The 13284-nt window shown below is 39.9% G+C and overlaps 2 protein-coding genes across 2 annotated transcripts; both read left to right on the forward strand.

Moving 5' to 3' along the window:
• LOC131774050 (uncharacterized) lies at nt 1–6378 on the forward strand. Its single transcript, XM_066171219.1, has 4 exons — nt 1–50; nt 1165–1319; nt 2123–2589; nt 2836–6378. The coding sequence occupies exons 1-4, from the start codon at nt 1–3 to the stop codon at nt 5989–5991; spliced, it is 3828 nt and encodes a 1275-aa protein (XP_066027316.1). The 3' UTR covers nt 5992–6378.
• Nucleotides 6379–8728: 2350 nt separating this feature from the next.
• Nucleotides 8729–12705, forward strand: LOC131774025 (uncharacterized). Its single transcript, XM_059090035.2, has 2 exons — nt 8729–9176; nt 11663–12705. Exons 1-2 carry the CDS (start codon nt 9107–9109, stop codon nt 12097–12099), a joined length of 507 nt encoding a protein of 168 aa, XP_058946018.1. The 5' UTR covers nt 8729–9106; the 3' UTR covers nt 12100–12705.
• The last annotated feature ends 579 nt before the right edge of the window (nt 12706–13284 follow it).

The following is a 13284-nucleotide window of genomic DNA, read 5'->3' on the forward strand; positions in this document are numbered from 1 at the left end:
ATGCATGGAGACATGGAAGTATTGGCTTACATTGTAATACAAGTGCACAAGTAACAAATTGCTACCGCTATCCATCCAGTAGGTACCCTGGCCCGATAGAGACCCTCAGCAGGGAGATATTTTCCTCGCCTAAACTTGATTTACATATTGTGCGTGTAAACGATACATTGTCTTTCGTTATTTCTGCATTTAGCGCTCTACATACAATATTACTGCACACCACGAATTCTGCTGCGATTTTAATGATTTCCATCATAGTAAAGAATGGTAAAGAATTGACTTCCAAAGTTTTATTAAGTACACCAAGATGGACTTGGCAGATGTTTATTCAGAGGGATAAGACAAAATTAATTAAATTTTTGAAAATCGCTACAAAAATTGCTAATTTAAACGCACCCTAAGTAAGCCCGAGTTCACGCAGTTATGCGTCTAGTTTACTTAAAAACATCCAAACGCCTACAGTACTAAACATGAGAAGGAAAATACATATTAGAGAACTAACACTTACAAAGAAAGTCACTATAATGAAAAACATTTACCTTAACCGTGCATTGCTTTACAGGCAAAAATCGACGACGCTGCTTCTTAAAAAGTGGACATAAAAATTGATCCACGGGACTTAATTTATACACAAAACCTGACAAATTACTCGACATAATTACGTATTATCACGCAACGGTACAAACATCAACCACAAGTACACGATACAACTTAGTCATGAAAAGTAAAAATACTCGCAAGTAATTAACGCGTAAACGAAATACACACAGAAAACTATCTGACAATAAGTTTCGCGATAACAATGCATCACAGCCGTTGATGTTACTTTAAGCTCGTGTTCCTCATTCCAGCGTCATGTACATTGAAACTAAACTCCAGCTTATAGGTTTCCTAAGAGCCTTCGGATGAGGCGTTTCTCGGATATCGCGGTACTCAAACCGTTAGAGCTTTCAAATTATGGTTCAAGTATTAACACTTGGGGTAGGTGACTGCGAATTGGTCCTTATGACATTACACACCTTTGCAAGGGGAATGTCAACACAGTTAAAGTTGGAGGTCAGGGTAATGACCTTCCTTTATACCTGGAAACGAACTTTCAAAGAGCGTAAAGGCCTTTTTAGTTTTATGTTTTATTTCATTGCCATTCTTTTTCAAAAAATATAGGGTTCCGCAGGTTGTGCAGGTTGCGCAGGTTGCGCAGATTGCGCAGGTTGTGCAAGTTGCGCAGGTTGCGCAGGTTGCACAGGTTCCACAGGTTCCACAGGTTCTGCGGCTTCCACAGGCTCTGCAGGTTCAGCGCTCTGCTGATCCTAAGTTTAGTAACACCGACTTAAGCTAGACGCAACCATGAAATACGCTGACGAAGGAAAACCTATAGTGCGGCTCATTTCAAAGAGAAATTCCCGACTACAAGGAAACGAAAGTGCTTACGTTCGAACAAAACATTCTCATTGAAGCTTGATGTAAAAATAACCAAGGCGTAGTCGATGATCACCAATATCTCTATAACACGGTTGTATTACATTGCATTTAGACGTCAGTTTAATTGTTTGAAACCAGGAGATCCACGATCTAAAAAATAGTTTCAACTGACTAAGACAACGCTAAAAAGTTTTTATGAAAAAATGATGAAATTATTCCAGCAAAGCACGTTAAAAAAGAGGAAGTGATCAAAAGTTCGCCATGCTAAGAGATCTTTATGAGAGTTTTTCCTCGCTAGACTGATTTACGTGAAGGAAGGAAAGGACGCGTAATCTTATTGTTACCTAACCACTCAATATCTACTCGCAAAGAGATTGAGAGTTCTCGATCTTAAATTAAAAAAAAAAAAAACTAGAATCTAATTGCATTGGAGTACACATGCGCTCGGGATGTTGGAGATCAATTAAACTTGATTGACGACCCTCTTCTTGACGAAGATGTGTTTGCACATGTTTCGGCGATTTCCTTTCTAAAATTTGTACGATGATCAAGTATTTATAAATTCGATATCATTCGACAAAATCATGACAAAGCAAAACGCGTGCATTTTAATCGCCAGGAAGCCTTTTCTTTTTGCGAGAAATAGAAAGTAATTCAGCACAAGGCCACAATTTCATGACGACATTTTCGTTATCTTTAGGTGCAGAAGACCAAGGGAGTGATTGTCTTTACGTATCCCATCTCAGCAGTGAAGACTCGCCTCAATGTGGCTCTTTTGCTGTACCCTGCCGGACATTACCACAAGCGCTACTCCTAGTAAACGATGGTGGCAAAATTTGCCTCAACGGAACAAGCAGTGAGTCAAATCCATACGAATGTTTGAAAACGGTTGGTCCCAATGGAACGAAATTGAGAGCTGTGGGGAAAAGAGTATCAATACAGGGTGTGTCCTCCCCAGCACACATTTCATGTGGCTTAGCATTTGCATCAAGGTTAAAATATGGCTCCGTCAAGGTTTCTTTCTCAAACCTTGTATTCAACAATAGTAGGTATGGATTAGTTTTCCTCAATGTGCCCTCCTATGATGTCGTCATCTCCGACTGCAAATTTATCAATTGCTATAAGGCCATTTCCATGTTGTGGTATAGAAGTCGGGTTTCTTCTTTCATCAGTCAAAAGTCTTCACTTGAGGTTACTGATAGCGAATTCCGCAACAACACATACAGCATAGAATTCGGTCCAAAGTTCAAAAACGGTTCCCATAAAGTTTCTTTGTCAAACCTTCTTTTCGACAATGGCACGTATGGTGTATTCCTGATCAATGTGTCCTCCTTTGATATAGTCATCGCCAAATGCAAGTTTTTCAACTTCTCAGAGGCAGCCGTTGGTCTGTTTTGGAATGAGATTAAATACGTCATCCGTGAAAAGAGTAGTCTTGTAGCCACTGATAGTAAATTCCGGTATAATGCAAAATCTATTCTTGTCATGCTCCCTAACGACTTCTTTGAGATGACCGTATCAAGATGTCTTTTCCAGAATGCGAAGGGACGATTTCATGTTACAAATGATAGTAGAAGTATAAAAGGTGCCGTGTTTGTCCGTTCCCAAGCTAGTTCCGTTACGACATATCCTATTCATGTGTTAGTCTCAATTACTGACTCTATTTTCCAAGACCTGGGTCACAAAGACAACAGCTTCGCTGTATCCGTAAGAGTTGACAACCTCTTTAGCGATGGGAAAGTATCATTATTTAACACGTCGTTTCTTTACAACGAAAATTCTGTCTTTGTCCATGGCGGGTTTGGCCTTAATTTGACTCACGTCACGGTCACTTCCACTTATGGGTATGCTATCATGGCCAGTGCTCCCCCTAAAACATTGATTAAAGCGCCAGGTGTAAAGGTCTTCCTTGAAAGGTGTGTCTTGGTGAACAACCGGATTGGTATAAGGATGTCAACGACTTTTTGCTTAACTAATACGGACGACTTTTGTTCAACGGGTGACCAAACGCTTGTTGTAAAAAACAGTCTTATACTGGGAGGTAATGAAACATTAGGCACTGGTGATGCAGTCAGATTTGGAATGAGTTTCCCCAAAAAAAACAATAGCCGTGCAGTCTTGAAGCCAAGCAAAGAAGAGGTGTATTTGTCGCCAGATTTTGAAGCAAAACTACTTCTTGAAAACGTTACTTTTCAGGGGTTACATGATTGTGCTCTTTCAGTCAGTGTAGAAAGGAATGTTAGTGGACTGATTTTGGTGAAAAACTGCAAGTTTCTTAACAACACTCAGTTTGTGAATCGACTAGATGAACGAGCAATTGTCCAAATTGAGTTTACGAATGTCGATCCACCCCAATGTCCGCATAAAAGAAAAGGAAACAAGAGTGAGGAACTAATGTGGAATAAGACATTTGAGTTACCGGTAATATTTGAAGATACTCGATTCGAAAACAACGCTGGTATCGCTGGAACTTTGAACTTGTTAAATGGCAATGCCACGTTGAACAATTGCACCTTTAAAAACAACGAAGGAGTAGCCATGGGAGGTCAAGTGTATCTGAGGACAGGTTTTGGAATTCTAAACATCGTTAACAGTAGTTTCCACCAAACAAGTTCGGCGGAACATTACCGTGGATCGAGAACTGGTTGCTTTCTTCAATCTGAGAGCGCTGGTCAGCTGAAAATTGAACAATCGTCCTTTACAGCTGATGACAATAGGCAATACGATCCAATCTTTGCAGCAACGAAAAGCAGTTCCATACTGATCGACGACTCATCCTCCTTTCGATGTCCAAGCGGAAGGCAAATCACTATCGAGAAAATCACCGAAGAAGACGGATTTGAACTTGTGAAGGGGAGTGAAACCTGCTGGATAAGAGTGCAATATGTCAAATTACTCTGTGAAGAATGTCCAGATGGTCTCTACAGCTTAGAGAGAGGATGGGCCAGTGGCTTCCATGTTCACGAGGAAACCAAGTGCATCAAGTGTCCCTTCGGAGCAAAATGTGAGCGTGGAAACGTTTTAGCTCAAGAAAACTTTTGGGGTTCTAAAGTTAATAGAACCTCATCTACTCTGCAATTCATTCCATGTCCATTGGAGTACTGCAAAACTCCAGCTGATACAACTACACACGCGTACAATGGTTGCTATGGTAACAGGACAGGTGTGTTATGTGGCGAATGTGCAGAGGGATACAGTGAAGCCTTGTATTCCACGTCATGTCAAAAAAAGGAAAAGTGCCATGATCATTGGTTTTGGTTGGTGAGCCTGATTTACATACTAGCATTTGCACTGTACCTTGTTTTTAAGCCTCCTGTCTTCACGTGGCTGTATCGTCAAGGTGTTTGGTTTAGGAGTACATCCAATTCTAACAGCAGACAGGAAGCACCAAACGGAGATAGCAGAGATAAACACGATGCTGGGTACCTGAAGATCACTTTCTACTTTTATCAAGTTGCCGAGATACTGATGATCACGTCCACAGAGACAACTGCTCACGTCATCCCTTTTGTTACACCAATCGTTGCATTATTTAATTTCCAGGTGAGGAATTTTAAGGGCAGCATTGGATGCCCATTTCCTGGCTTCACTGTTGTCACCAAAGAGCTGTTTTTCTCCTTGAAGTTCCTGGCAATCTTGCTCTCCATTCCCCTAATTTACGGCATCCACCGAGCTATAAGCAGGTTCCGCCCCATTCCAAAGCCTTCGCTGAGACTATACTGGGCTGTTGTTCTGGAGACCCTGTTACTTGGATACAAAACTCTTGCGGATACATCCCTTACTCTTATGCACTGCGTTCCCGTGGAGCTGGAGTGGCGTTTGTTCATAGATGGAAACATTCAGTGCTGGCAGTGGTGGCAATACTTGCAAATTGTCTTCATCTTGGCATTCATCATCCCCCTTGTTCTCGTCCTTTTCTGGGGATTGCTGATGCTTTCTAAAGACAAAGTGTCCGCCAAAGAGTTCCTGACATCATGCGCATTTCCTCTGCCCTTTCTTTTCATCTGGTTGTTTCGTTGTTGCAAGAGGAAAAGATATACAAGCCAGTACGAATACCTCCCGGGCAGCTCCAAGGATACCGATGACATAAAAAGAGTTCTTTACGACCCATTCCGTTCAGCTTCTGATGGTGACCACGGTACTTTGTACTGGGAAAGCGTTCTGGTTGGTCGAAGGTTCCTTCTGCTAACTATTAGTACCTTTATCACCGATCTTTTGACAAGATTTGTCTGTTTAGGAATTGCATGTGTTCTGATTTTGGCGCATCATCTCCTTATGAGGCCATTCCGCGACCGAAAGGCCAACATCTGTGAAAGTCTGTCTCTTGTGAGTCTGACTGCTATCTGCACGTTCAACTTGGCTAAAGTTACCATTATCGCCCAGGGGCTCGAGCCTGCTGGACCGAAGCAAATCCTTTTCCATGCTCTGAAGTGGATCGAGGTTGCCCTGCTTGGCTTCCTCCCAGCCATGGCCTTCATCCTTGTGGTTCTTGTGGCTTTCTCTCAAGTCGTTCGCCTGCTGTACCATTGCATGAAGCTTTTGCACCGATCAAACACGAACATTGTGTAGCTGAAGATATTGATGACGGATTAAAAGACGCTTCAATGTCGTAATGGTACTTTTGCTGTTGTTTTTTCTGTTATGTCAGCGTTGTCAGTTTGAGGACATTAAGCTTCATGTAGAGTTTGACTAATTTGATACATCATTATTAATAAGAGTGTTTAACTAATAACTTGAGTAGAAGGATTACATCGGAACTTTTTACAGTAAATTTAAAGTGGCTATTCAAAACACTCCCTTTGACAGTATCTTGGTAAAGGTTCATTAAAAGGTTTAGGAGCCTGTACATATATGCTTTTAAAAGTAGAGAACGAGTTTTTCATTTAAGCTTGGCTGTCATATCAGCGGTGTAAAAGTACTAGGTTTTTTTCCATCTTAGTAGAGACAGTTAGATGAGTTTACAAGACAGTTTTCCCAAGAACCACCTCAAATTCGGTGCAAGAATACTGAGTGGGGAAAACTTGATGACAACCTATTTGGACGAGCACTTGTATAATACTGACCGGGATCAGTTTCCTCTTCTGGAAGCAATTTTAGAGCAGTTTGTTTATAAATTTTGTTTTCTCATACTTGAACTATTGTTAGTCGATTATTTTTTAAGGTTTTAGTTTCTCAAAGGTGTTAGTTTTCGAGATATTAATCAAGGAATGTGAATGCCATGCTCTTGCATCGCGCATTGAAGTCTTAGGCCGTTATTATTACCTGATTATATATTTAGAACCTCGTTTTTTTTTTATTTGTTAATCAAATTGTATGCGCCATTATTACGCGCTCGCATGCATAGGGAAACCTTAATCCAGGGGACAGCCCTTACGGAAATTGTGAAAGACAAGTTTACTATGTAAGTTACCTATGTAACAATTCTATCGTTATATGGTTATTTCCTTCTACGGCTTATTCTGGATTTTTCTGGATTATAGTTTGTGACCAATGATTTCACATTTCCTCCGGATAGAGGTGTCTCAAATGAGGGGTTCCATCCTATTGAAGTCGATTTCAAGTTAAAAGCACCACTCTGCAACGAAATATTTAGTGTCCCTGTCAATAAAACATAGATAAGCTTGGTCCATTTTGACACACTTATTTTTTTGTAGTTTATCGTGGAATGGGTTTGAGAGAAATCCAAATTTTTGACATTATTTTTGCTGTAGGTGTGATCAATCAGTCGATAAGCTGTAGAGAATTGTACCTCTAAGAAACAGTCAAAAGGTTCCTTTATGCTGTCAATTAAAGTGTACTGTTTTCTGCTACGTCACCTCCTTTATTTTAGGTATTCAAATCCCATGCGTACCCGGGTCGGTTTCACCCCGTTTAGCGTTGGTCTAATGTAAAAGTTAGCACTCGGACTTCCTTTTATCTTTGTGATCATCGTACAGAGCGCGAGTGATAGGGAGTCTTCTGCTTGACGTGCGCGGCTCATGGTGATTGATGCGCACCAATGACTTTTATTCAAACAATTGTTCAGTTGTCCCCAAAACTGATGATTTTCTACTTAGCTTCCCATCGTTTTCTCAGTCTGCAGAACAATCATGATTTTTCTGCCAGCGATTTTTCCCCTCCTCCCTTGCACCCCACCTAATTAGCCTACCTCCATTCGCGGGAAAAAAATGAAAGGAAAAAAAATTACTGAGCCTGTTCTTAAGTTAAGAAACTTTTTGCAACGTTTCAAGAGACGGTTTTCATCGTCGAGCGGGGAAGGGGGGAGGGGGGGTTGTTGTGTCATGATAAAACTTACCTGATCCCCTAGTAAGACTCTGTCTCTCATGACCTCCCCCCTTAACTCCCCCCCGCCCCTCTTTCATTGGCAGTTAATTTGCAGTCAATTTTTTACATTCCCCCTTTTAAACTACGTTGCCGACAACTGATCCCCCCAAGTAATGGGCTCCCGTCCCCCCTTAATTATCCCTGAAGTCATGTGATCTCCCCCAATTTCTCCCCCCTTTCCAACCACGTGGTAAATAATGACCTTTCCCTTATGCTAAACGCACTGTCAAAATATTCGACGATATCCTTTACACACGCAACACAATTCAGTGAGTCTTCGACGTTTCGTTTTTTTCTGCACCTGCTTCAAGTTTTTGCGATATTTATCAGATAGTTTCACGCGCTTTTCATCGGCAACGACACCTTCATATCTGTTTTACGTGCTATTAAATTGTCTTTGTTTTTCCATTATCACTATTATTAATAATTTTACGGAGTTGATAACAATCTTTGCATTTAATTGCAATTGTCCATTTATCTCGATAGATTTTTCCGCGATAGTGACCCAAGAGCAATATAAAGCCATCATTCAGGAAAAGGTTACTCAGCAAACTGCGGACGTTATTCTCATAACATGGGTTTGTTTCGAAAAACAAAATCCGGCAGAGAGTGTTAAAATCGACAGCTGCAAAAGAGAAAATGCTTTTCTGATATTTCCGGGGCTTTTTGACAAATTAGCAGATATTAAACTGACCTACCGTGTCAAAATAACCTGACTCGAATTATTTATTATTGTCTAATTCCTTTCGCTTCATTTCTTCTCGAGCGATATAAGGCACGTTGATCGTTTGTTTCTCGAAATCACTTATTTTAAGCCAAACACGTTGCTTGCACATTCTTTTGTCGGAACAGGAAAACTGCGGCTTTCGTTTGGCCTATTTATAACCTGTGCTAGATCAAATTTCTTCCTAGGGGGACTCGTGTTGGTTAAGTGACGTGTAAATAGCGACGTACTATTTTGCAATTTAAATTGCTTCCTGTCTTAAATTTTTTGACAGGCAACGTGAAAGCGATCATTCATTGCGACAGAGGAGTGTTGTAATTTACCTTGGTTTGTGATGAAACACGGGAAGTTCGATCCCAATTTTCACTTTCCTATCGAAACGCCAAGACTTGTTAAATCTTTGGTTACGCTATTGTGACATTGCGACCGAAACATCAGCCTTAGGCCCTCCTTGTTGACTAAAAGTTTAAACTCTGAACGTTTGAACTTGAATCAAGCCGAGAACAGAACGGAAATTGCCATAAAGGAACGACCGTTGATTGATTGTTCTTCTCTAATCAGGAAAATCTGTTCAAGGAATAATATGCTCTGGCGAAGACATAATTCGCAGTGATCTGCTGTCATCTAAAGTTCAGCATGAATCACCCATCTGATGAACCCGACGACAACCAAAATTTCCACGATGAAATCTCCTCGACTCTGAAAGGTACGTGGCTGACACAGATACTACTAAATGGTTTAATATTGGCAGCCGTGTTAGATCAGAATAATAATTTTCACCTATAAGAGTGACTGATTTGTAGATTTTAACGTCGTGCAAGCGAACAGAGAATTATTAGAAATTTGCGTGCGCGGAATATGGTAAACAAACGCGTTGTTCACGTCAAATAAAAGTATTTCTTTTGGGATTAAAATGTTTTTTCTTTGCTTTGGTTGAGCCGATGAAAGAGACATCATCTTGAGCCTTTCGCAATAAATTTTCCGTACAAATCCACTTTAGTTTTCCCTAGAACTGATATAAGGTAAGAATATTTCTTTTCATTTTAAGCGAAAACCTGAAGACAACGACAAATGAGCGGTTGAAGAAACCATGCAAAATATGTACAACAATTCTCTGTGTATATTTATTCCTTTTTGATCGTTGACAGAGGTTTCAAAAAGGAATGTTCGCCAGCTATTTTTGTTTCTATGATAAAATGGCAAAGCTTCCGAAAAAAAAACTAATTTCTCATCGTTGTTCCACATTTATTTAAAATCACACGGCAAAACAATAGAATGGCGGACGACGGAAAATTAGTTAATGGTTATATTGATTTGCTTTGGATGTTCAATCTATATACAATGGCGTGCGGCAGGATACCTCTAAAATGTAAACGAAGAAGAACGGAAATCTCACGGCTACTTCTTTGAACAGGATTTCAGACGAGTTGGACGGGTACACGAAATTCTGCAAACGCCGCACTTTTTTCAAACTAAAATACATCAAGTGTTTCGATAATAACAACAGGATAATATGCCACAGTAATAGAAGTATATTACCATAACAATGAAGGAATTAAACAAGATATTTTTATATCGAGCGAACTTTCGTCCGAGGTCTGAACAAAGCAAATTTCCGTCGATTCCCCGAATTTGTCAAAGGCGCAGAACGGAAGGAAAAACATAATATAAAAGTTCAGACTGCTGTTATTTTTATTTTATTCATGTATTAGATGTTTTACCATTCATATGCAAATTAAATTTGGAGTAATCGTTTTAAAGAATAATCTAAAATGGTTTTTCAGTGGGAAACCAATGAATATGTCCTTTTTTATTTCGAATTGTGTGACTGTGTTTTCGTTCTCAGATTACACGAGAAACCGAGAATGGCGCGCGTGAAAATCAACACTGTGGTGAACAAATTTTAAATTTATTATTTCATTTCAAAGAGTTGTTAAGAGGATTCAAAGACGTTCATTCGGATAAAGGACTTTCTTTTTTAAGACTAATTTTTATTTATACCAAATATAATTTGGCGATTACTTAATCCACATGTGGTTTGTTCATTTTCATTTCTGTTAATTGGTTCTCGAAACATCTTGGTATTATTGTCAAAATTCTTCTAAAATGCGGAATCAAAATATGTTATCGCGGTGAATTCAGGGCGTGCAACAAAGACATTCAAATTCCAGTTCAAAGTATGAAGAAGAAGTGTTTTACAGCGAGCAAAGTGAAATTACATGACGAGTTCGATTTTCTCAGCGAAATCGGTCACGCACCTTCGGTGGGTGTAAATCTGTTAAGACTTTGCAAGTACTTATGCTTGATTTTTCAAAGCCATCAATATCATAATTACCATGCAAGGCATCTGGAAGGAAATTTCAAATTGGGTGTATACATTAAATAAAGTAATGAGTTGCGATGTAATTTTTAAATATAACTAATGAGCATTACGTAGTCATTCCTTCGAAAACTATTGCGTAATCTACTTTCGAAAGCGAGTACTCTTCTTATCCATAAAGTATAATCTCTTGAAGTTAGTTAGTGCTCTTTGTGCTTGGGATTAAAAACACCATAATAGAATTGTTCCTTGATATTTTGCAATGGCATCGTTTCCGGTAATAAGAGAGGGGGCGGAGGAAGAAGAACGAGTGGGGTGCAGCCGCAGGGACGGTTGTCGCCATGTGTTAGAGACACCATTTCACCTCTTTTCAATTAACTTGTCAAAGAAACGTCAATATTTGTACTTAAATAAATTAGGGTGGGATTACTGGTGAGAAAAAATATGTATTGTAATCAGTTGATATTTGGTGCAAAGTTCATAGGGCCGTTAGATTCGTTGAACCGCCGTCGTTGATTTTGACAACGAGTTTGTGATTGTATGGAGCCCGAGCCGGGGAGGTGACCTAACGTAACAGTACTTCGTTTAGCCTTCCCTTTTGACTAGATTCTGGGGAGGGTGTAGTAACCGAGAGCCCGGGGAAAATGGTTCCTCGTGATAACTACTTGGTTACAGAAGTATACTTCGCACTGCATAAGTTTGAATTTGTAAAATGATACTTGTTCTTATTCCCCTTCTACGGGTGTTTGCACATTGTGTGCTGAGGCTCGTGTTCAACGCCCTATATTAGGTCCATAGTATTTAGAAATCTAGACAGACATTTACTTTGCACTCCCAATTCAATTCATTCATTATGTCGTTTTTTCACACAGACGTGGAGATATTTCTCAGTGACCTCGCGGAGGAATCACTTCAGTTACATCTCGAAAAACAAAGAGATGAGCTCCTTGAGAAGGTAATTCAACTGAAAAAGAAGGTCACAGAGTACAAAAACTCTCAGATGGTTACAAATGGAATCAAATCCCCGAGACCCAAAAGAAAAAGCTACCCGTTTGCGGCTGTAAAGGACAGTATGCATACATACGCTGCGCATTTACAAAAAATAAACGTGGATGTGAAACCTAAGCACCCAGGCTCACCCGAGATAAGGCGGTCAGTGGATAAGCCTAAAATGCGCCCGCGCTCCGTGTCGTGTCCCGAAATTCGCTTCACTTTAAGTCATGCGTGGAGGACGTCCCTTCCTAAGGTTCCAGAAAACGAGGAGCTCAAAGTAGATGGAGACAAAGGATCCTTATCAGAGGAAGACTAAATGCTAGTTGCGTCAACAGGTTTAAATACAAATTTCTTCTTCTCGAAATCCAGTCCTCTATGCATGTTGACTCAAAAAGAATGGAAATAGAATTAGCTGCGCTGAATAAAGAGAAAGGACCATTAAATCTTCCAAGAGTAAACAGTTGAAGGCAGAGCATAAGATGTTGTGTTCATTACCTGTGCCCCAGTCTTCCTCGCTGTTCGTGGAACGAACCACAACCGTACGCGAAGTGTCCTGAGATGGTCATAAATGAGTACTAATTGGATAAATTAAACCTGGGAGAGTTTGAAGCCATGGATCCACACTTATTTAAGGTCTTAGTTTCGTTACGGAAGAATAACATTTGCGCTCGAGAGCGACCAGTGAGGTCACGCAGACTGGGTCACGCGAAAAAATAACATTGATATACTGCTGACAAGTGCGAAAGTCACATAAATTAATAAAGTAATAGTGGTTGTTATAAAACGGAAGTTATCTTAACTTATTTGACTTCGACTTGGAGCCGATCTAATATGGAATGTGTATCTGCTTTTCTACATTTTTATTTATTTGAGAATTCTATTTGCTTGTGCACGTTGGGTAATAAACTCGCTTTCACGCCGAGTGTGCTTACATGTCACTGGATTCTTTGAAATCTTTAATGGTTAAACGTTTCTGACCATATGGATCGACAAAACAAGAAAATCGAACTGAAAGCTTACGCATACCCCTTTCTACCCTCCTCGCGTTTTATTCGGATTGAAAGCAGTACATCATTTGTGCGGTGTTAGGAGCCCCTGGTTTATATAATTATAATAATTTATTTCTGCCGGTTCTCATTTTCAAAATTGAAAAAAACAACAACAACTAGAATTCCGTTCTATAAGGTATCCGCGTGGAGAAATTTAAGGGGGGGGGAGGATTTCAATTTTAAGCTTTGGGATGCGTCGATTCCATCATATAAATATTAATTACTAATTCAGATGGATAATCTCTTATACGGAAGATTCTTTTCATACGCAACCGCCTAAAAGCTATTAAACTCGATCCAATTAAAAAAAGGAAAAAAAAAAAAAGAAGCAGATTCATGGTGGACAGCGAGGAGCTATCGAAAATACGACCTCGAAGAAGAGAGGAATTATTTGAGGTGAAAATTTAGTGTGCGGACGTCAGGGAAACAGACTTCCGCATCCGTCTACTCCT

This window comes from Pocillopora verrucosa, chromosome 8 (assembly GCF_036669915.1).
Source record: "Pocillopora verrucosa isolate sample1 chromosome 8, ASM3666991v2, whole genome shotgun sequence".
Classification (NCBI taxonomy): Eukaryota; Metazoa; Cnidaria; class Anthozoa; order Scleractinia; family Pocilloporidae; genus Pocillopora; species Pocillopora verrucosa.